This window comes from Chironomus tepperi, unplaced genomic scaffold (assembly GCF_022539635.2).
Source record: "Chironomus tepperi strain 1889 unplaced genomic scaffold, CSIRO-AGI_Ctep_v1 contig_423, whole genome shotgun sequence".
NCBI lineage: Eukaryota > Metazoa > Arthropoda > Insecta > Diptera > Chironomidae > Chironomus > Chironomus tepperi.
Genome location: NW_027226545.1, coordinates 595,798 through 621,138, shown reverse-complemented (window position 1 = coordinate 621,138; position 25,341 = coordinate 595,798). Strand labels below are relative to the sequence as shown.

Here is a 25,341-nt window from a genome sequence, read left to right as displayed (position 1 = left end):
TAGCTGTTCATTAAAATCCAATAACGATCTACACATCTACACAAAAAAAAAGAGAGAGTTTGTTTCCCAACCTTTACAGCATGAATACAATGAATATATGAATTCATTTTTCATCACAATTTATGATGTTTTTTTCTGGCTTTTGATAGCCATAATTTTTTTTTTGAAGCTCGTTCACTTTATGATTGCTGTATAGGAAGAAGAGAAGAAAAAAGTTTCATTTTTTATTCATAACATCGGCGACCGACATGCAAGAACAGTTTACAATCCTTTCCTTACCAGATGACCCCATTAGCACTCAAATACACATACGAATATATGAATATTGGAGGGGATTTTTTTGATATGGACAGGAGCACATAGGAACATTAATCATATGTACATATTGCTATGTGTATGCATACATTTGCTGGTGATTGCATAAACAGTAATGCTCGATATAAGTATAACATCATCATCGTCATCACTAGGGAGAATTTATGGAAATTTCAATTTTTTAGGGGATTTTGCAGTTTGGATGGGATTATTGAGAGCGGAAGTGGAGATTTTTGGTCTATATGTCCTGTATTTGGGGTTTAGAGGACTGATGTTGTCCGAATTTGGTGTCAGGTGGGTCAGAAGCAATGTTGACCTCCGATTTAAACGCTACAAAAGCGATTAGGTCAAAATAGAGCTGGTAGGCTTCCATTAAGTATACATGGATGCCTTCCTCTTGTTGGGGCTCTTCTATATCCGCTCTAACTGGCGTAAAGACGTATTTTGAGTACAATAAAGTGACTTGTTGTGGGTATTAGAAGAAATTATTGACAAACTAGACGGAATTGCAACTTTTAAGAATTCAAGAAGCACCTCAACCTCAATATTCATGCCAAGAATGCACATCAAACCCTCCATCATCCCTGCACTTCCAAACAGCTCCTATCCCATTTTTCTCAACCCATGCATGTCAATTTATTTATCATAAAAAATGAAGAAAAATGACTCGCACACGTTTTTGATAAAAATCGCCGAAGAAGAGGAAGTAAAAAAGGACAAAGTCATAAATAAATGAATTTATGAGGACGATCATTAGTTAAAGAGTGGTTTTATGAGGGCGGGAATATGAAAATTAAATTTATGTCATATCTGCTATGAATTATGTTACAATTAATTTTTAATAATTTCCTTTCTTCTTCGACTTCCTTCATTCCATAAAGTTTATAAATGACTGAGGCAGAAAAGCGACGGATGAAGCAAAGGAAGTTGACTGCGTGACGATTGGAATGAGTTGAGTTAATTAAATTCCCTTTCAATTATCGCCCTCTTGTTGTAGTAAAATTTCGCAAAAAAAAGGGTCGACATGCGACTAATTTAATAGCATTAAAATCTATGGCAATTTTTATTTTTCTTTAATTTTTTTTTCTATGTGTATCGTCGATATAGACATATTTATAAAGGTCGAAGTCATAAATGAATTATTACTTTCAATTATTTCCCCTTTCCTATCCATTAACGTGCTTCCTAAACGCGCTTTTTTTTGAATAAAATATTATGAATTATATTGATGCTTTCTTCAGGGTAAGGTGACTATTTGATGTATTTTTAATGAGACGATGCTGAGCTTTATGCTGTGAGTTGCTTGGATCCGGAAGAAGGGATGATTTGAGTTGGAATTGTTGGAGATTCTTGTGAATTTGTGAATCATTAAAAAGGCATTAGGGAGTTTTTAGGTGCCTATATACTGCTTTAAATGCACAATATTATGAATCACAGCTTAAAAGGTATCCGAACTGCACAAATCGGTAAGTCGATTAAATTTCCGGCCTCAGGACAACGTGACTCTAGCCTTGTGTCGGATTAAAGTCGAATACGTTACTAACTCAGAGTTACACCAGCCTGATTTCAGATTTTCGATCGATTAATCTATTTGACATACAATATAGCTTCAAAATAAGACTTTTTCCCAAGACATTACATTCACCATTCATATTGAGCTCCCAAAACATCCAGTATTTGTCACAAAGTCATATAAATCATGAAATTTTGTACATCATACCCTAGCAGTCAAAGAGCGTGTTCTCAAGAACAACACAAGCTGAAAATAATACTTATGAGCATGCATAACTAGCACACTTGAGTATAGCAAGCTTTCGAGAGCCTCCTTCTTTGCCTGTTGATAATAATTTCCCCGATAATGCCTCACCCTTGCTAAAAATAAAACAATAAATAATAATCCATCAAACTTACCATAATCACGTTTGCAAAACTTATTTTGACTAAGTTTCTTTGAGTTTACTCGACACTGGCCACATTCTGTGAAAGAAGAGACAAGAAAAACAGAGAAAAAATTTTAAATTAGAGGATGTAAAGTGTCAACAGGCTTGTCATTATTCTTGTGATTTTGATGACAGCTTGATGTTTACGCTTAGATGCTTATTGTGATTTTTTTAATACCATAGGCTTTTCGATAGATGAATATAATGAGGGAAGAAGATTGTAAGCTGTTGGATCTTACTCAAAATACTTTATGTAGGCTTGAATTTCAATCTGATGAAAAGTTATTAAATTTCTAAAGTTCAAGCTGTGAAATTTGATGACTTTAAGTTGTTAAGAGTTTCTGTTGACTTTAAAGAATATTCAATTTAATCATAAATCCACTTCAAGCCATTTAGGCCATTTTTCATACCGAGAAAGTCAAAAAGTTGAATAATTTCTTATTACCATAAAATCAACAAATCACGAAAATTTGTTATGAATCAAATTTGACTTCTGGCAATAAGCCATTCTTAAATTACAATATCTTAAATGTCAAGCTTCTCATTTTCGTGAAAAAATATTTTTTTTTTTTCAGTACCTCATTAAATGCTTCTCATAAAAATGTCAACGGATTCTTTTTAGCGCGTGGCTTCAACAATTCATGAGTAATGCTCAAAATGAGGCACGCTAAATCACATATTGTTGGAAATAAATATGTCACAAATCCTTCAATAAAAACGAGCATGTATTTTAAAGCCTATTTCATTCCAGCTTCATGCCTCGTATAATTTTTTGCCATGGAAATTGATGAAAATAATTTTTTTTATCACAATGTGAGGATGTGAGGCTGTTCATAAGTGTTGGGTGTCTAAAATTGGAATTTGTGGGTATCAAAGTACAGTTATGGCATGTTCACAACACTCAATGGGCTCGAGCAATTTATGTGGCTTTAGCCACACCATGCTTTAATCAAGCCTCAATCTCCCCATTTTGCGATGGAGACATTCAATTTAAGCCATAGAATGGAGCGAAGTCTATGCTTTCCAGAAGTCTCGGTCTCGATCCCGGTTTTGACATCAAGAAAGCACAGCAAAATAAAGTGAAGCTCTACTTATCACAATGTACGATGACTTAACAAGCCACAATCCTTAGCTCCAAGCTAAGCAACCTTAGGAGGTCACGGATCACAATTGATCAGTATCGTCCAAGTATGGTCATCTAAGTAAGCAAGTAAATCAGTTCTACACTCTTTCCGCGGAGTGACACTTTATAAAGCAATAGCCTAAATTGTACTGTACAAGCCCGTTTCTAACCCTTGGAAATGGGACGTGTGTCCATTCCTCTGGCTCCGCTAAGCTAGGAAGTTCCTTAATTCATATCATTCCACCTCACATTACACCTCATCCTGCCCACATCTGTCATTAAATTTCCATAGATTCCAAAAATTCTGTTTCAGAATCCCAATCCACTTAAAACCTCACCCACCACATATGTACAACCCCCAGAAGTTGAAAAAAAATGGCAAATTACACCTAACATTCCTAATACCTTTATTCTCCATTTCCGGGACAAGGTTCGTTGACCTAACAACATTATCATAACATTCATAAAAAATAATATGAATCTCCATTTCTCAGTTCTCGAAGCCATTTTCACTTACAAAAGAAGGATATTGCGAATGAATGAAAATCACAAAAGAATAGAAATGGATGATGATGATTTATCATAAAAATATTTTTTTTATTGAATGAGGAGTAAAAAAGGCAGTAAGAGAATGAGAGGCGAGAAGCAAAGAGGATGAATAGGGCAAAAAAATGGACAGACGTAATCGATGAGAAAAGAAGCACATTTTGTGTGTGCCTCATTCAGAGAAAAAGACGATAGAGAGGATTACAAGTGCCGATGGTCGGGTTTCTTCCTCCTCAGTTGGTCCATTGTGATATGCTTTCTATTGTGATGCTCAACTTAAAGTTCATCATTTTTGCATTGTTCATTTTCACTGTAATTTGCTAATATCTGTGTATAGGTATAGTCATTATGAAAGATGTTCACACTCAGTTAAATGGCTTTTAAGCTCAACATCCTTTCAATCGTTCATTTGATGATAATGGTGAGTGGCATTGTAATATTTCGTGCTAATGGATTTTCACATTCTGTCGCAACACATGAAAAATCATCATTGTACGTAGGTAGGTAAGGTAATGGAAGTAAGAAGAAGATGGGAATTTTTTCTAAGGCACAATAAACTTCATATCGACTAGGCTTCATCAAAGCATTCTCTGAATTCCTTCACGCTTTTTTATGAGAAAATTCCTTTACTGCCTTAAAGGAACTTATCCAAGTAATTAAGGCACTTAAAAGCAGGAAGATGTGATGGATATTTTTCATTATAGAATAAGCCTTATGGATATACATCATCATAAAAATAAATACACATAGACAGCATGGACAAACAATCCATTAAGCATAAGAATGCAGTCACGGTTTTATGAATGTACAGCATAAAAACTTTTTTCACCACTCATCTCATATTCTGGAGCTGTCGCATGGATAAAAATAAAAAAAGTTTTTCTTCTTTTCCATTTTCTTTAGTATTAAATGAAAATTTTTTTTGATGTCTTTTCCATCCCATCCTGTTAAATGGCTTTACCTTATTGCTTACTACCGTTGACACTTGCTTACTTACTGTTCGTCACAGTTAAGGTGATAAAAATGAACTGTAAGTTAAATTGATTTTTGATCCCAACGAAAAAAGAGAACTTTATATGCTGAATCTCGTACGTTGCAGATATTTCTTTACGTCAGGGGAAAGTGAGGAAGAAGTTGAGAAACTTTTTTGGAGCTTAAGGTTGAAGGAGTGGGATTAAGTTGATTTAATATACTTTAACCAATTACCAGGGATTGGGACATGATATGGAATATGGAAAGAGTGGAGAGTTATCTCAGGGATCATCCTGCATAGGAATAGTCTTAACCTTAGACAGTATCAGGAACGTAGCCTTTTTTAGGCCCAAAGACGTATCCTCAGTTGAGCTGGAATTTTTTAGAAGAATTCATGAATTTTTTTCCTCAAAAAAATCTAGAAAATTGAGGAATTTTTGTGACCGAGAGAATTTTTGACCCCGAAACCACTATTTTATGGCATTTTTTCTTACTTCTCACTTCCTTTGCTAGGGCGCACGACGGCTCATTGCCGCGTTTAAAGACGTCTGTAGATAGCTCTATATTTCGATAACTTCTGCCATTTTGGAATATTGAGAATACTATGGCGTTAATATAGACTATTCATGAAATAGTGCGTTACATCTATACCAGGACCTATACACAAACATGTCTGAGGTTTAGCTAGAACAAATTCTAAGGTTATGCGGCTTAAACTTCTAAGTTTTAAGATCGAATCTAAATGAGAATCCAAATACATCCAACTCAGTTGAGACCATTTTATACATCTCATCAGGATCGACATGCTGCGTCTGTTTGGATATGAAAGCCGAAAACACAGGATAACACAGGCTAATCAGGTCGTCGTAATTCTAGTCTAGGGCAAGATTCTGTGAAATCCGGGGTTAAGACAAGATCTTTCGTCTATACTACTTCGTGTGCCTTTCGAGAAGTTATTTGATTTCATCACAAAATCTTGAGATCAAGCCAAATTCCATGTCCCTATCCCTGTTCTTAAATAATTTGATTCTAAGCTTCTGACTTTCACAAAACAATTTGCAATATTAAGTTACCTGAGCACATAAAATGTCATCAAGATAACTCAGTAATAAGCTCAACAAAAATAAAATCAAATCAAACCACAAATTCTTCATCGACACCCCTGAAGGCAGCATTTAAATAAGTATTTTTTATGTCGCGAGTGGATTTAGAAAAAGAAGAAAACTTTGCCGATGCGGAAAATTAGAAATAAGGCACAGAAAAAAAAGTGATTCACATTTAAAGTGCTAAATAAAAAATTGAATGATTCAGCTATGGTCGTAAAATGGCATTCTATCTATTTTCTCCTACTTATTCTCGGTTCTTACAAAATTCTGCTGACGTATTAAATTATTAAAATTTAATGGATTGGAAAACCATTTGGAAGTGGAAAGAGATTTTGATGTGAATGAGAATTGAAAACTTTTTTTTTGCTTGATTCAATCACAATAAGCTTTATAGATAGCTATTCCTCACGGGAACAGTAATTTTTCATGAAACAATTTCGCTTTAGTTCATTTTTTTCTCTAAATTGACTTCACTTCCAACATAATTTTGTGCTTCTTCCCTCGAGTAATAATTAGATCATATCAAATTGATGTTCCTTACCTTTCTGCTCGCTCGACTGATAACGTTCATAAGTTGGATCTTCATTTGGTTGCTCGGGTGCTTCATTTTGTGTCATCATTGCATTTATTACTCTTGGAATTCCTATAGAAAAATTAAAATTCCCCGAAAAAAAAGTCAATGACATAAATTGGAACAAGAAAAATTCAATCAATTACTTACTAATGCATGGAGCGATATGTGAATGGCTTTGTTGATATCCTCGAGCACATCGATTACATGTTAACCCGGTTACACCATCCTTGCAAGTGCATTGTCCTGTTGTATGATTACACGTCTTGCCTGATGATCCAATTGGATGACAATCACATGCTGTGGGAATATATAGAAAAAGGAAAAAATTGATGAAATATTTCAAGTCATTTCTGCATGTCTCACAACTTCCTTATTGATGTTCGAAAACTTTTTCTTGCTTTCAATGTCTTTTTTATTTTATTTGATTTGCTTCCTTGCTTTTGGATGGATATGGAGGACGTGATCTTGTGGAGATTTATTTTATTTGGGAATAGAATTGGAAAATTTTTATATTTTGTCGACAACCGTTGTACGTAGAATTATCTTTATGATGCTTGCAACTGTTGAGCGCAGTAGTATTTTTGCTGCGCGCAATTATTGTGCGTAGAATAATTGTTTATGCTGCGCGTTACTGTTATATGTAGTATATTATTTATGTGACGCGCAATAGCTGTATGTAGAATAATGTTTAAGTTTGCGCGCAAATGTTGTGCATAGAACAATTTTCATGTTGCGCGTAACTATTGTACATAGAACAGTTTTTACATTGCACACACCTAGACTAATTTTTATATTTATTCATGCGTAACCATTGTGCTTAGACGTTGTGCGGCAAATAAATTTACTATGACGAGTAACCATCGTGCGTTAAGTAATTTTTTGTAACGTGAAACCTTTGAGCGTAGACATTTTCTTTTTGTGGTGCGCAACCATTCCCAAAACAATGGTGGTAGTTTATATTATGCGCAACTGTTGAGCGTAGAATAAATTTAACAAGGGGAAAAAACATTTTAACTTGACTTTAACTAGTTTTATCGTAATTTTATAGACTCCAATACTGCGCATAGAATAATTTAATGCGCCATATAACATATAAACGTTATTTCCCATAGTTGACGTCATCTTCAACCATATAAACTTCAAAAGTATTAAACATTTCATATAAATTCTTCTAAGGGTATCTAAAATATAAAAATCATCGACAGACAAAAATCAATGAAAAATTTAAAAATTTTCACAAATGTATTTCCTTCTCCGAGGATCTGATATGTATGTTCGATTCGACAAATTCAATTTAAACATCTATTTCCATACTTCTTATAAGAACAGAAATAAAATCGTCATCTACAGATGAAAAAAAAATCATTCATACTACAAACTTGAATTTTCTATTCATAAAATATGAAAAATCATAAACGACAAACATTGTTAAAGCCAAACCCGACATCAATACGACAGCATCAGTATTATCGAGTAGCTTCAATGCGAGGAGAAAAAAAAATTGATGCCTGGAAAATTGCGATAACATTTCAATTTTCATTTTATGTTGTTTATGCGTCTTCCATCATCAGCAGTGAACAAATGAAGGAAGGCTCATCAAAATTTATTCAAACAGATCGCTTTCAATTTTTTAGGGTGAGAACTATTGTATTGCTGGCAATTGACAGGAAATGAGAAGTATTTTTTGGGAAGGAAATTGGCGAAATAAAAATAAATAATAATTATGCTGTAGAATCGTAAAAAAGTTCTAGTTAGGCATGATATGGAAAATTATTATTGGGGCAATAAAATTAGTTAAGTTGATAGGAAAATTGCTGTCTATTTGAATATTAATGGGAAGTGAGAGATTTTTGTGGGAATGCTTAGTAAATAAAATAGTTTTAAATGTCTGCGGGAATAATGGGAAGGCAATAAAAGATAATTCAGTAACATGACACATTCGCATGGTAAGTGCTATTTTATTATAATCAGATAAGAACAAAGGTCGGTCAACTTTTTGGGGCAGTAAAATTTAGATGGAAGGTATTTTCTAATTATTAGAAATTCCCATGAGAGTTCATTGAATAATTCTACAAACTCGAATAGAGCAAATAGGTTAATCGATCAAAAATCCGGGTTGACTCCGACTTGGTGCTTCTGAAAAGTCACGTCGGCCTGAAGCTGGATTTTGAATTTATGATTTATCGAATTGTGCTTTTTGAATGAATAATTCATTTATTAATATCTTGTTTAAGAATTATTTGTAAAGGTTAAATGAATACAGCTATTTAATTCGGAAATGGTAGGTTGACCATCCCTAACCTTATTGTGGGTTGTCACCCTTCAGTTAATTTAAAGAAGCTATGACTCTATTCTTTGTGGTACTCACATACATATTCCGGTAAATATTTCAGTCGCAAGCGGTACATTTAGCGATATCAGGAAACATTATGATAAAACATATACTTGACATTTGCTTAGATTTGGTAGTACGCTTCCTCGTGGAAAATGGAGGACACTTTTTATCTTAATTATTAAGCTAAACATTTGTTCAAATATTTTATACAATATAATGTCCATCAATCAAGTAACGTAACGGATGTAATCTATCACTAGTCAAATCTACTTTAGTCGAGATATTTAATGTTTAGTCAAGTCGAGTTCAGATTAATAACGAGATGTAATGCATCCAGTTTTGATTTTTTTTCTCGTTTTGAGGATTTTTCATCATATAATCTAGCTGTCGCAGACAACATTGAGTTCAAAAAGTTCCTTATACAACCATTAAAATAATTTTAACTTCTTCCTACTTAGTCTCAAATTCTTCAATTAATTCACAAACTTCCTTCATCAAATTTACGACACTAATTTTCCATAAATACAACCCAAACCAGCATCTATTAGCAAACCAACCAAATATTCTAATAACAAAAAATTTATGATAATTTCGCTAATTTTCCACACCTTAATAAACAATTTTTTGAAAACTTTCAAGCCACAGCAAAAACACCTGCTGTGAAAGTTCCAGAAGTAAACTTATAAAATTATTAATTTTATGGAATTTATTGCTCCGTTGAGTTCTTAAAGACTGTAAAATTGAAATTCATTCAAAAATCCGTGAACCGCGAGAATTAATAAATTCAAGGCATCCCTCAAGATTGAAAAAGTTTAAGTCAAATTAGTAATTTTAATAAATTACCATAGAATAATTTGTCAGGAACTTTACAGGAATAAGGAATAAGTAATCTCAAATTTCATTCAATAGAACAAACACAAGATGATATAAAGTTTCAATTTTTTAAGCCTCTTTTCCCGTTTCCTATAGCGATAGACTTCTTTTTTCATCAAGCGATTATTAAAACGACGGAATTAATTTATTTAAAAGCATTTTTTTTCATCCATCCGCGCACGTTTCCATAACAGCATCATAGCTAATGCTTCCTGTTAATTCCATCATCACATCGCTTATGAAAATTTAATTTTTTTTTTTGTTCGAATAGCTATATATATGCACACTTACAGTAGTGTGTGTTTTTAATAATGGAGAAACATTTTTTTATCCAGTCAAAGGGAGTCTAAAGTAGGGAGCATGAATAATTTATTAAATCTCATCAACTGTTAATTATTCTTTGAACTTTTGTACTTCCATTCGAGCAGTCTCTTGGGAATCTTTTGTTATATTATATGCTAGGTAAATGCTAGGCAGTCAGGCAAATATACATAAGAATTAGAATCATATGATGTTCGCAATCTTGGTGCTGGTAGTGGAATTTTGATGGGGAAATGATGGAGATGTTTTTTGGGATAATTGGGGAAGGAACACCTTTATGGAAATTGCATGAATGATTTGTTGATCAATTTGTCAAGAATTATAGGATTATTAAAGATGTTGTTCGAATAGTACAAATTGGTTAATCAATCAAAAATCCAACTTCAAACCGACGAGACTCTAACTTGGTACCGGATTCAATTTAAATCGCAGATTCACGCAAGTATGTAGCCTCAATTAAGTTAATTGTGTTATTTGGGTTGCTTTAATATTGTCATTTTTACACTGACTGACCAAGGAAGGCACCTGGCTAGATCTTGCAAGAATGAAGCTGTTCTGACGCCTTATTTTTATACTTTTTCTCATGTCACTTGCCTTATTAATTAACTATTGATTAATTAAGAAACCTAGATTAGTCATGGAGCTTTAAGATCTCCCAATAATGTGGCTTAGGGAACAGCATCGTGCCGAATTGTTAATATTGAATTACACTAGCATGATGCCGGAAAGGGTTTCTTCCATTTGTCCACAAGAGTCTCTTAACAGCTAAATGTAGAATGGAACTAAACTTTTTATAACTTTTTGACCAATTGGCCAATTTCATCTTATATTAAGCATGACTAAATTCACTAGATTTGTTAATGATTCACGACTCAATTTCCAGACCCTTTATGGGTTTCCTCAAGCAAACTGACTCACATTATAAGATCCCTATCCTCTGAAATGCTGAATCACATCACCAAACAAATTATTTTCCTTCATTTTCACCAATAAAACCTCCAAAATTCCCCAAAAAATCCGAACCATTTTACCACGAGAACATTCTCGAAAAACATTTTATGCATTGCATCTGCTTCTCCCTTATTTCGCAACAAAGAAACTTTTTTATTGTGTCTCGGCCCCAATGGTTAAACTTTTCTTCTCTCAATTGCTGTAAATAAGGCAAACACGAATGGGAGAAGTGAAAAAAAAAATGTTTACGACAAAATAATAATTTATTCATGAACGTGTTTAGGATAATTAACAAATGTTGAAAGAGATAGAAGGGAATATTAATATTCCATAGGGTTTTTAATTTGCTTAATATTGGTCATAATCATCAGCGATAAAAGCGAGCAAAAAAGGGACAACAAAGTAGAAGTTTTTAGATCCACTCGTGTTGAATTTAACCCAGTTTGATTAAATTTGTAATCAAGTCATGTTTTAAATCAATTTTTTAGTTCTGCATGTAAGGAGATGAAAGGAGCTTTGTTGAGGATCATGGTGCTATGAAAGAGTCTTGATGTCATTCAAAGTGTGAGTTTATTTTTAGTTTTGTGCGATAGACGCGTTTTATCGATGAGGGAATTTGGAATTTTTGTTGATTATTGTAACGATTATAAAGCTATGAATTCAGGTTCTCAGAGAATGGGTTCAGTAAAGCACATGGTGCAGAAATGGATGAAATTCTGATCATAGGTTGACTTGATTCTGGTGTGAAGTAGAATTTAAAAGAATCTGGTCGAAAACCAGAATCACACTGGATTGGGACGGAATTTTTGATCATCTTGACTTAAGCAAGTGCAGTTTAAGGTTAAAATATTTAGAGTCTGCTAAGATTTTAGCAATTTTTGTTTAATGTTCAATTTATATTGTAATTTAAGTCACCTATTACAATTAAGATCGTCAAACAATAACATCTAGTGTTGTTACATAGCAATGTGCATTGAATAGTGACATAAGAAGGGCGATGCATCGGTACTAAGAGCCAGACAACATTGCAACACCAATATTGTTCCCATCAAAGAGTTCATCATTGTCATAAATTGGCATAGTGTTGGTCCTAAGTGGCCATATCTAGCTTAAATTGAGAGGCTATGAGCTAAAATTTATATATACAAGATGAAAATCGAGTGGTACCAGCTACAACTAGTCGACCTTACGTCTAATTACAAATTGATACTTGTGGACTTGTCATGAAATTCCTAAAATAGAGTTCATTTACTGAAACCTGTTCGTCTTGCAATGCTAATTAAATGTTGGGAGTCAAACTCAAGGACCAGTTTCAAGCCACTCCTGTAGAAAGACATGGATTACAACTGATCTGTATGACCAGCGAAGTAAATAAGTAAGTAATCGAGCCCAGACTCAAAATAACTAGTCCATAGCACCAACAAGTCACTTCTGTTACATTAAATAAATTACATTTATTTATTAAATACTTCCCTATCTCATTTCCAAATATTTCCATAATTTTATAAACATTACAAAATTAAAATAAGGAACTGACTCAATTTCATCCGAAAATTCTTTACATAATTTTTATTTATATTTAAGATTTTCTCCTCGGAAAAATACAAAAAAAAAATTAATTCAGAATACACTGCTGTATGCAATTTATTGGATAAACTTTTTGAATCCCTTGTTCACTTGTTACCCTTACTTTTGCATCACTACACATGCATGCATAGCTACCAGGAATCGAGGAAAATGGAAAAGGAAGTACACACAATTATTTGTAGGGACAGATGCGCTGTGTTTATAAAAATAAAGTTTGCTTCTATTATTTATTCAAACGATTAAATATGCTCTTTGAGATCTTATGGCATCAGAAGAATTATTGCACGACTCTTACGTAGCTAGCTTCCTCTATCGTGTTATTTATACAAGGCAAAAAAAAAGTTAATCCTTTAGCTTTAGTTCTTCTCCGTGCTCAGTCGAGTGACTCGCAGTTTTGTAAAGAAAGATAAATATTTGGAATTCGAAGTAAATTTACGCTCCATTGTTTTGCAACAAAACACAGAATGAGATGAAGCTCATAAGGAAGGAAGACGATTTCTTTTATTTCTTTCCATTCATTTTTCGTCGTTATCGCGTGCTTTGAACGGATTCTTTTTTCTGTTGTTTTTTGTTTCTTTTCGCTTATTTTATCTCGTTGTGAAAAGTGGGAGTGATTTATGGATGATGTGACATTTACAACGTGGGTGATGCTGTTGAAAAATCTCTCTTGGATGTTTTTTGACTGGGAATTTTAGGAGATTTACGTGTATTGAGTTTTGAAGATTTACGACCTTCAAATGAGGAGAATTTGCTTTAGTGAGATATTTTTAGCAATGAATGTGTATTTGAGTGGTTTTTCTGAGGTTCTGGTCTTTTGGTGATATTTAATGTTGTGAGGATTGTGTGAATTGTTTTCACATCGACAACACTTTTGGACTAACTAGTCGTCATCATCTACGGATTGAATGAGAGACCAGCATTTAAAGGTAAACCGGCCTTACTTTTACACTGGGTAAGTTGCCCAAATATAGCTTGAATTCCCCGATTCTACTCTTCTGCCGTTAAGGATGCTAGAGGTTGGTGACAGTCACTACGATGGCAGATTTATGATTGACATTAAGATAGAACAATTAGGTGAAAGAGCAAAAACAAATCAATTTAAACCTACTTTGCTGTTTTATAATACAAATTGTGGCAGCACACAGTTTGGCATCACTGATCTAAATAGTGAGGCGTAGAGACTTGATTGAGCATTCAAATTCAAATCCTTAGAGTATAATTTCACATAAATATTGAGATATGTAACTGTACATTGCTTTAACAACTTAAACTATACATACATTGATGGGCCACCTATTTATGTGTCATGGCACACCTCAGCACAGGTTGCCCACCACTGCCCTAGACAATGCATCCCAAACCTTTTATAATACGTAAGAAGATTATACAAAAATATAAAAGAGGATTCATAAGGTCAAAATCTACATTGTATCTACATAATGAGCAATTTATTTCTTAACATTCTCAAAATTTTCAAGCAATTATGCAAATGCATGTAAATTATAGTATTAATTGAAGTTAATACCATGAAGAGCATTTCATTGAAATAAATAAGGTAATAGAAACTTAATATGCAATTATATTTTTGATATAATTCAACAAAATATTAATGAAGTCATATGATACCTCTATTATAAATCTTTTAATTAGATGCATGATGTGCTCGTTATTTAAAACCCTTCCATAGGCACTAAATCATATGTTAATATGTCCCGGAAGGTACATGTCATAGAAATGGATGAAAAATCGGCCACAAGCCAGTTTGACTCTGGCCACCCCTAACAGGCAAAGAGACCACCTTAAGGCCTTAGTGATCTTTCTGTAATATGGAAGCATGCTGATTGAATGTTAGGACACAGACCAGATTCGATTAAATCCGGATCTCAAACCAGAATCAAGTCGGCCTGGGATCGGATTGTCAGCGACATGCCGTAGGACTGTAATGAAGGAATGACAGTTACATGTCAAAAATGAGAATTTGCACAAGCTTTGTGATTCCGCCAGCAATAGAGTTAGATTGAAGGCATTTTGTAGCAACTAGGGTTTCTGATGCCGTTAACGAAAACGGAAAACGGGCCGTTTTTTCGAAAAAATAAAAACGGAAAACGGCCGTTTTTTGCTAGCCGTTTTCCGTTTTTCAATATGACTTTTTCTCTGAATTTTTGGAAAATTTTCAAAAATTTTATTAATTTTTCGACTCAAAAAAAATTTTTAAATAAAAATTTAAACTAAGAAAATTAATATTCGTCAATTTTTTTTTCCTGCGGTGTACTCTTAGAAGTAAATTTTTTATGTGCAAATCAAAAAGGACTTCAATTTGAATGCAACGTATTGTTTCCCTTACATTAAAAAAACGGACCCGTTAACGGCCGTTTTTCAGAAAAAAACGGAAACGGCCGCTTTTTAAAAATGCCGTTTTTCAGAAACCCTAGTAGCAACCTAGGCTTTAAATAGGAGCATGATTCTAGTAAGTATTTAATTAGAGGTCGGATTGTTGTCCATACTCTCACCGTATGTTTTCCGGGTGCATTGACTAGATAGAATTTAAGGTACAAGTTTTAATCCATTTTATACAAATCTCTACTTTAATGATTTCCATGACGACACATTTTCCTACCTTTAATATTAAAATATCATCAAAAAAATTTCAAGGATTCTTAATGTTATGCTTGATATTAAAAATATTCAAAAGGGGTAATTACGTTATTTATTAATCACGCCTATCTGTTTTCATTTTTTTTCACTCCACTTCTATCACTATTGAAATAAAAACTGAGGAAATGAGAGCAGCAAAAAAAGGTGAAGAAGGGGTTGAATGGTGAGTGATACAGACTCGCACACACACACACAATTTTGCTGTTTTAAAAACAACAAGGGTTGAAAATATGCGAGAGGAAGATAATAAATGAAAATACTTTTGCTCATTATCGCTTGAAGGTATTTAATGCTATTTGCACAAAGCGTTTGTCACAACAAAAAAACAGTATAAATGGAGACGATGAGACAATGGTAAATAAATAGATATAAATATATATTTTTTTTATTTTACATTCAACGAACCAAAAAGAGAAACAAATAAAAGTGGCAAATGGGAGGAAAAACACGTCTTTTATGATCCTTTTGTCTTTTTTTCACTATTTTCTTCTTTTAGGTTTCGTGAATGAATATTCATTTGATGTAATGTTTGTGTAGGCGATTATGAGGAAGTCTATTCTTAGATTGTCTGGTTTGCAGTGGGTGTTGGAGTTTGATTTGTAATGTTAGAGGTATGAACATGATTGACGAATTTAAAGGAAAGAAGTTGCCAGGTTTAAGAGAATATTTGCCATGTAGACATCAATACATAAGAGCAATTATGCCACTTGGACAATAATAAATGTCCCTAACATGCTAAGGAGTAAAATTGGAAAATTGATTTTACTAAAATCAAGCATTCATAACTGAAGAGTTCAAAGAATCGACCAAATACGGATAAATAGTCAAATATTGATGATCAACTCCACACCTTTGACTAAGTGTACTCATAGACATGTCCATTTAGGTAGACATGCTCTTCATAGGTTAGCATGATGTAACAAGTGAAAGAGCACTCTATGATCTGTTTGAAATTGAACCTAGAACCTTATCTTCATCAGCATCTGGCTTTAAACAATAAATTCTAGACATGAGCAATGTGATTTCAAGAATAAGGACATTTTGCGTTAACAAAGATACAAAAAACACTCCAGAAAATTACTCAGTCCCTTGGTAACCTAGAATCATCCAATAATGACTCGTTACATCTGATTTCATTCTATCCTGACAGCACACATGACTTTATTCATGAAAAGTCAGAATTTGAGGCTCAATTTTCATTCTTATGCACACACAAGACATGAGAAAGAACAATAAAAACCCCATTAAAGTTAATAATTCATATTAAAGTCACTAAGTCACTAACTCTTCCAACAGCGCTCATAACAACCTTCAAAATAACTCCCATACTCGCTTTTATGAGCACATCACAATTTATAACATTGCGTGAGACTTTTTCCGAAAATTTTATGACGTGTGAAATTATATCTCTGATAAAGTCAAGTGGATAAAGTGACAGACATAATTCACAAATACGTAAATATAACAACAACAACAACATCGACAATCATAACAACATTCAGCCTACATTGTCAGAGAAAATGATGGAAATATGCCATACATTAAAATTCATTCCTTAATCTTGCCAAAAAAAAAATTAATCGAAGGATATTTCATGTGCTGAATTACTGATTACATTTTGACAAGATTATCAAGTAAAGGAAGTTCAAATTTCCATTCACAGAAATGAGAAAACTTTTACATTTCCAATTTTTTTTTTTTGAATCCAATTTATTTTACGACAGATTTACTATCAAGTCTCTCTTTTTTTTATGCTCTTGGCTGTTCTCCTTTACTTCAATTCTCTATTCATGCATTTATTTTTACTTAATTCTCATTCTTTTGTGGATCTTTAAATCTTCTCCTTGACTAGTTTTACTTCAATGTGTATGAAAATTTTTGCTAGCTGTGAGATTTTGGTTAGTGGAAAAGTTTTGCTTTAAATATGGACATTTTATGGATGACATGGGTAATTTTTCAAGCCTTTTTTTTCAAAAAGCTTATGGATTGTTTGATATTTTTTGTGTCACCAAATACCCTCATGGGGATTTATTTCTGAAATTGTGTGATTTTGTGACTATTTTAGATAAGGAAGATTTAAGAGTATGGAATGAATGTTTTTAGGTTGAAACCAGACCTAAGTTTGTAGGCTGTCCCCTCAGACAGAGTGGGATTTGAGCAGTGGTACTGAAACTATGGAGGATGACTAATGTGTGGTCATTTTACTAGGGTTTCCTGAATATTAGTTTTGGGTAAATTTTGAATTAGATCGAGACCGAGACCGAGAGTACATGGAAATTCTTCAAAGTCTTGGTCTTGATTTTAAGAATCATTAAATTGATATGTAAGCGATTCACGAAGTTCAGTTTAAAGAATTAATTTATTGAGCTTTAATTATTTTTAGAATCACTAACTTTTGACCCTTCATCATTAGATGTCAAAACAGAGAATCTGTACAAGCTTTGTGATGTGGCCAGTAACAGAGTCAGATGGAAGGCCTTTTGTAATAATCTAGGCTCCAAGTCGGAGCATGGTTCCACTAAGTAAGTAAGTAAAACAAAGGTCAGGCACTATCGTAAAAATCATAAAAATCGTGATTTTATCGATTTTTACGACAGTATATGGCCCTGATCACAGAATTACTAGAAAAAAATTGAATTTAAAACATAGAACGGAACGGAAGAAGTTAGAAATTATTGCAAGTGCATGTTCTTCAATTATTGAGCTCTGTCAAGTGTTAAAGTAAGGTCTTATGACGCCTTTAGTTTTGAACAGTTCCAAAATTGAGTTATCGAACTGAGTTCAGCCATTTTATGTTAGATTCCTAAGCCAAAGGGCATTTGTAGACACAGTTACTCAATATTTACCCTACTATGTAAATATTATATACCTATCTGATCATTTTCAGTATGATTTATCATCAAAACTTCCCAAAATCCACCTAAGGGTTCATTCCTCATCCACAAAACTCCCAACCCAGCAATAAAGTTTAAGTCAAAACTTTTTTTATGACATAACAAAAAACTTCATTTGTTGGACATTCCAAAAGAAAAAAAAAAAAGAACAAAGATAACAATAATCATAAAAACTAATGAAATTTTCACATCTGTGTCCATTTTTCAACTCCTTATTCCGCATTCACAATATTCAATATGAAAAGTATAAAGTGTGAATTGTATGTGAAATGTATAGCAATTTGTATTGAATAAAACTTTTATACTTTTTTTTTGCTAGTTTTCCTTATTGTGTACATGCTGAATTGAAAAATACCCTGAAATGCGGTAAAGCAATTTAAAATCTTTGAAAATTTAATTTTCTTCACATGACTTCCATACATAAAATAATATTGTGAGAATAAGGAATGGGCTTTTGATTCAGAGGGAATAATGTTTAAAATTGGATACAATATTGAAAATTGGGAAATGAAAATTTGTTTAAAATGAAATTGATAATGCTCATTTCAAAGTAAATAAATGGTTGGGATATGAGAACTTATGGGTTTTATTATGCAATTGTTGAGTAAATTTTGGGATGATATTTGTCATAAAAAAGTTGGGACTGAATCCAAACTGAATCTGAATTTGAAGATGTGACTGAGAACTGCTATCTTTAGAATGATTATGTGTTTATTCTGAGAGGCACTGGGGGTGGAAAAATCGGAAAATTGTGTCTTCAAGGAAGCTTGACTCTAGCTGGCTGTCAGATATTGCCGAATCTTATTTGAAACCAGAGTCAGACCAGTCTAAGACATCATTTTCTGACTTTTTAAGTAGAGTAAGTCTGCTAAGTCATCGAAGAAATGGTTCTGATCCCGCTATAAACTGTAGGTCTAGGTTTGAGCGAGAAATCTGGCAAATCCTCACTCGTTAAACTGTCAATAACCACGAAACGCATATAAGCGCGCAGCTATGGACCTTAAGGTCTGATAAGCTAATGTTTATTTTATTTTTAAATCAGCTACGTCGCGGCATTACGGAAAGATACAATAACCGCATCTAAACAGCAAATTTAGACCCATTTTTGTAACTAAACAATATGGCTTGAATATAAACCCTGTCATAATTCATATTGACCTACGATTTCAATATATCCATAAAGTAGCACTACTGAATGATACTACTGGACGCAAAGTTGCCCTGATGGCATTTTAACGGTTGATTTCGACACATTTTGACGGCTAAAGATGAAGTTCGTCAAATTATTTGGTGAAAACCCAACTAATTTCTAACAATTCTGCCTATAAATAACCAAAAACGAGCCATCACTCCTTTCCTAGTTTGCAAAATTTCCTCACATATCATCCACACATCCATTAAAAATCTGCCGACTTCCCATTGGGAAATAAAATACTCATGCTTTCCTTGCATGCTCAAAAAACCACATTTTGAAATATTTTCTCCACAAGTCATTCACAATGTGAATTTTCCTTTCTCTTCTCAATAATTTTTATTTAATTTCTTAAAAACCAACCCCGTAATCAATAACACAAGTGAAATGGATGGAAATTACTGTGGAACACGTAATTTATTGCGCAAATTAATTGAGTGAAAAATTAAAAAAAAAAAACAAAAAAAAAAGTTTTTTCTTTCACATTTTGGAGGTTTCTTGTTATTTTCAATCCTCAAAAACCACATAATTCTGGTCACGTTGTTTAAATGCCAGAGAAGCTTTTCTTTCAGTTCTTTTACTTCATTTAATGAGAATTTCATTAATGAATGTGAATTTGATGTTGGAAATGGGAGCTAATTCTCTTCCACTTAAAGCAGCTTTATTGATACTGAACGATGAATTTTACAAATTTTCTAAGTTTTCTGTTCAAGAATTTGATAGAATTTTCACGAAAGATACGTGTGGAGATAACAAAATACGATGAAGGGAGGGGGGATTTGTACTTGGGGGAATAAATTCTTCTTGAATAAACGTAAATAGAAGTTTTCTTTACATTTGTAAAACTTCAGATACAATGCATTACAGGTGGGTCGTTTGGATGTTGTGTAACATTGAAGAATTAGGGAGAAAATTTCTGATTTTTGGTTGATTTCATAAACATTTTAGAATTTTTCATAAAGTCTACAAGACTTAGATTCATTATGGGCTACCCTTTATAAAATAACCCGCACCTCAATCCAAAATTTTGGAAAAGATTCTTGAATTTTCTAAGGAGTTTAATTTCATTTTGTATAGAATAGTCAGCTATGCTTCATATAAAACACACTACGACCATGATATCTGATTTTTAGTCGACTCCTGCGTTACCACAGCGTGTTACTGGATTTTACTGAATTCAACTCCAAACCAAAGTCACACCGACTTAAAATGCTATTTCTAGCCTTTTTAATGACAGATGCCTTTTGGGATTAGTTGTATGATTCAAACAGTGAACAGAATTTCATGTTGAAACAGAGTCCCACAATTTCCACATTTCAATAATATGGCACTAACGTGAGTGGATAAAAATACATTAGAACTAGTCGTCAACTAAACATTAGCTTGTCATCAACTTGGTATAGTGTATTTTTGTCCACTCGGGTACAGATCCATAGTAGAACATTGAACTACTAGACTACAAATCAATCGTAGTTCATGTTTAACGCTACGCATTATTTAAACAAACCCACATAGCAATTTTTTTTCTCAAAGACTCATCGAATACATCTTGAAGAATTGCCAAACATAAAATACTTTCCAAGAATATCAAAATTCTAAGAAGGAATTTATTTTTGAGAACATCTTGTCTCTCCCCTTGAATTTTATAAATTTAATATTTTACATACCTAAATGTTTCTAGTATTATTTTAATAATTTTGTAAAACACAAAGGTCATCAATCTGTGTACCTAAGGGATGTTAATAACATGAAGAATCTTCAGATAATTTACCCCTCAATTTTGTGTACCTTAATTTTCAATAAGCATTCAAAAAATACAGACAAGAGTAAATCAAGTTCATTAATAACCCATAAATACCAATTAAATATCTGAAAATTCATAAGTCTTAGTCAATTATTCAGAAACTGTTGAAAATTTTCTCAAGTATTTTTTGGCAATTCCAATTTTTCAATGTTGTTTATACAATCCCACAAACAAAACTCAATTTGCCATTATATCATTCAGCAAAAAGGGATTTATGCATTATTTGCCAATACAAAATACTTGAAATAATATTAATTTACGTTGTAAGATGTACAACTCTCGTCTGACCTCCTCCCTTTAGGAATTTTGAATATTTTATGGTAGACTAAACATCATTATAGTACAATAGGGATTATGGAAGAAGACATTTTTTTGATACTCCTTGCTTGTTGTTTTTATTCAGGAACTCTCAGTTCATCAATCCTGTTTCTAAGATCTCATTTTATTCCTACTTATTTACTTACATACTTTGTTTTTCTTCTTATGTTATTATACTTCCTTTTGTGTCATGTTAGATTAGGGGTTGTGTGTTTTGAGGGAATTGTATATTGTGAAACTGATGAATGCTTGGATTCATAAAGTGTCGGGAAGTAGCAATAATGATTTTAAGGGACAATAGATGCTGAAATTTGCAGTTCAATAAGATTTGCTAGCAGACATAGAGCAGAGTAAGCTGAGAGCACGTTCGTGAGTATCCTTGACTGGTATTTTTAAGTAGAGCAAGTTCTTGAAACCATTCTCTTTGTCTTTTATTGATTTTGTATAGAAAATTCGACTTAACATTATCAAAAGTATGAATTGACCTCAACCCAGGGTGCAATTAGGGCATATTAAGGAAATTGGACATTAAACCTTTTTCAATCCCCTCATTTATATAGAATTTTTCAATTTTCTGGGGTTTTTTTTTGAAGCACAAATCGTAAAACCTCACTAAAAAAATCTGAAACTCTCCCTAAATGTCTCTGTCAACGTTTCTGCTTCTAGTTATGACAGGAATAGTAATTTATAGATATTTTTCAATGCTCGAGGTAAAAACTAGTCATTCAATGCTAATTTAGGACTTTGTTAACATTTTATACATCAATTTAGTTAGACTGACTACTCAATATTGAATTGGCGTTGATTTAGTGTGTTTATGCTACATAACCTGATATAAAGTCTATCTAAAAATCACCAATTTCTCTGTTATCGAGCAAAAATCATCAATTTCTCGACTTAATCATCCAGAACCCCTAACAACCCCATCTTTTAAGAATAAGACAAGAAAAATAAAAGAATATAAAATAAAATGAAGCGCAATCATTGTTAGAAGCTTGAACCCAACATATATGCAGTGAATATATACTCATTGGAGTTAAATCAACACAATATTTTACGTATAAGGAATACATAAAAACATTCTACATCGCATTTTTCTTCCTTTTTTTTGTGCTAAAAGCACATTACATACTAAGCCTCATCATTATCTAGGGAAACAACAAGAGAGAGAATATGTACTCAACTGAATATGTATGTTCATTGTGTATTAAGTATCGAGTAGAGAAAAAAAGTGAGTTTTTGTGTTTTTTTGGGGAAAAAAGTACGCAAAGAAAAAAGGGTTCGCCATTTAAATACTTTTCAATGCTTCTTCATGTTCATATGTTTATCATATGTAATATATGGGGATTGTTCACTCATTTTGTACCTCGTCTTTTGTTGGAAATTGTCATAAAGAACTCAATCACCTTCTAATGTTCAATCTCAAAATGAATTGCTTAAATTGATTAATTGATCAAAAATCTGGGTACCACAATAGTTGGTGAGAATTGCGGAAATCGAAGCCTAACTCCTTAGCTGACCAAATGTCCTTCTCGTCGTATTCCATGATATCGCTAAATCGTTAGCAACCGAGATATGTGTCGGGAAAAGTACAGCAAAGAATAAAAGTCCAAGACACCTTGTCTAAAGGGTAGCAGTCCCACAATCAGGCTAAGGATGGTAAGGCTTATAACCGATCATTTGGGAATTAAAACTAGTACAAAGAAAGCAAATTAAGCTACACAGGATTCGACTTGTTGGTGAGACTCTGACTTTGTTCCTGATTCGGTTTAAATCGCATATTTGCATGGACGGAGACAGAGTTGTCAGGACTCCAATGAATAGGCCGGATTCCTATGGAGATTAAATTTAGGACTCCAATGAACTGAACTTTAATGAAGTCCGGACTCCGTGAAGTCCGGCCGTTTTTAGGAGGCGACTCCAGAGTGGAAGCTGTTTGGATTTTTAAGTCCCAAAGTCCTGAAAACTCTTGACAGAGACTTCTAATCTCTGGAGGGTCACTTAAGCATTCCACATGGTATTGCAAATTGGAAGACAGCAACCATCGAAAGAGCCAGCTTCATTCGACATCTAGAGAAGGCCATGGATCACATTTGATTTGTAAATCCATAAAAGTAAGTAAGTCAGCTTTCAAATTCCCCTCCTTATCATCAATTTTAAAGTCTACATATCCTTCAATCAACCCCAAAAAGAAAATATGATACGGATACATTCATTAATGATGCTACTCGACCGATATCAGTCAGTCTTCTTCAATTTTTCGTTTTTAAAAAAATAATGTGTAAACCAAACATACATGAAAGGGTGGAAATGTTACACAAAGAGATATATACTTCAAATAAAGGCAGAGAAAGAGAGACTTAAGGTACAAATAAAAAACACATCATTATTTTAAATCCATTGTCTGTTATTGTTCTACTTATAAACTTCATTCATGATGATAAAAAGATGGTTTGAGATCCCTTTTTTTGTTGTTACAGAGTAAAAAAGCTACAGATCCTTGTTAAAGGTAGGAAACAATGTGGGTGTGAGTCAAAAATGTATAACGTATTTGTTTTTAATTTAATCCTAATTTGGGTCAATGAAGGTTCAACAAGAAGAACTCTGTGCTATCATCTTAACACACAAAAATGTGATATCGGTTTGATGCCTTTTTTTGCTGTCGGCTGCTGTACAGTAAAAAAAGGCTTTTGGCTTGATAACAAGGAATCAAGAAGAAGAAGAAATGGATTAAATTGAAAGTTTTATCGGATTGAGAATTGATATTGAATTCTTGTTAAAAGGTGTCGATGCCTCATTGATTAAATTTCTCTTTTATCTTGCTATGGATTAGACGATTTAGTTTGTGTTGCTAGGAAGTTTTTTGTCTTCTTGCTGTTTTCTTTGGAGTAGATGGTATTAATTTTTTTTGGGGAGTCATTCACAACTTTTGGGGAAACACACATTAATTTTTGAGGATTTTACAGAATGTCAATAAAACAGAACAGACAAGAATTATGCTCACAAAATTGAGCATACTCACTTCTTTTGATTAAGTATACTCATGAATAGGGTCATTGAGGTGAGTATGTTTATTGTCTGCTAGGCAGATTTTGCTCTTGATTAGACAGTTTGGAGTATTTTTGATAAGGCTTCTTCTCGTTTCTTAACTAAAGCTACATAATATCCAAATGGCTTCATGGATTATCAAGAATTAAAGGATTTTAAATGTCAGTTTAATGATAAGGGTGAAAGCTTTAAGATAAGTGATATAAGAAAGTGTAAGAAAGTTCCATTAAGATAATTGGTGAGTCAACTTTAAGTTTAAAGCTCAATATTGCTTTAAAAAAAAAGGTACAGACTAAGGTTTTTTGAACAGAATACTATCTAATACAATTGGAACCAATTGTTCAAATATGGACGCATAAAACTACACTAAAATAGCTGCAAATAGTTCAAGCTGGTTAATTGATCGATAATCTGTCACCAAGCTAATGCCATTCTAATATGGTACCGGATTTAAACTGAATTTAATACCAAGACTTCTTCAGACTTTGTGGATGGCAAAATATCGCGAGGACGACTGAAGAATTCCTGGATTGAATGTGTTGAAGAGGACGCTAGAGTCCTTAATATCCCAAACTGGGAAAAGGTTTCGAAGGATAGAGCCATGATAACCTAGCTAGTATCGGATTTTTGATCTATTGACCAATTTTTTCTTTTCGGGTATATTTTGCTTATGTATATTTTGCTTATGCTAAGGCCTAGATTGATAGATTCTCATTCAAATCTTAAAAAAAAACGCAACCTACATAGATATGCTGTTTGTTCTATCCAAAAAAATATCATAAAGAGC

At 33.1% G+C, this 25,341-nt stretch overlaps 1 protein-coding gene across 1 annotated transcript in view; it reads right to left on the bottom strand.

The window, feature by feature from the left end:
* LOC139097486 (netrin-1-like) overlaps positions 1-25,341 on the bottom strand; it is a 67,545-nt gene that overhangs the window by 6,878 nt on the left and 35,326 nt on the right. The window contains exons 3-5 of the mRNA XM_070649357.1: positions 6,724-6,873; positions 6,544-6,645; positions 2,227-2,292 (exon numbers count right to left, since the gene is read on the bottom strand). Of these exons, the coding sequence (XP_070505458.1) occupies positions 2,227-2,292; positions 6,544-6,645; positions 6,724-6,873 (318 nt within the window). The remainder of the gene's footprint in view (positions 1-2,226; positions 2,293-6,543; positions 6,646-6,723; positions 6,874-25,341) is intronic.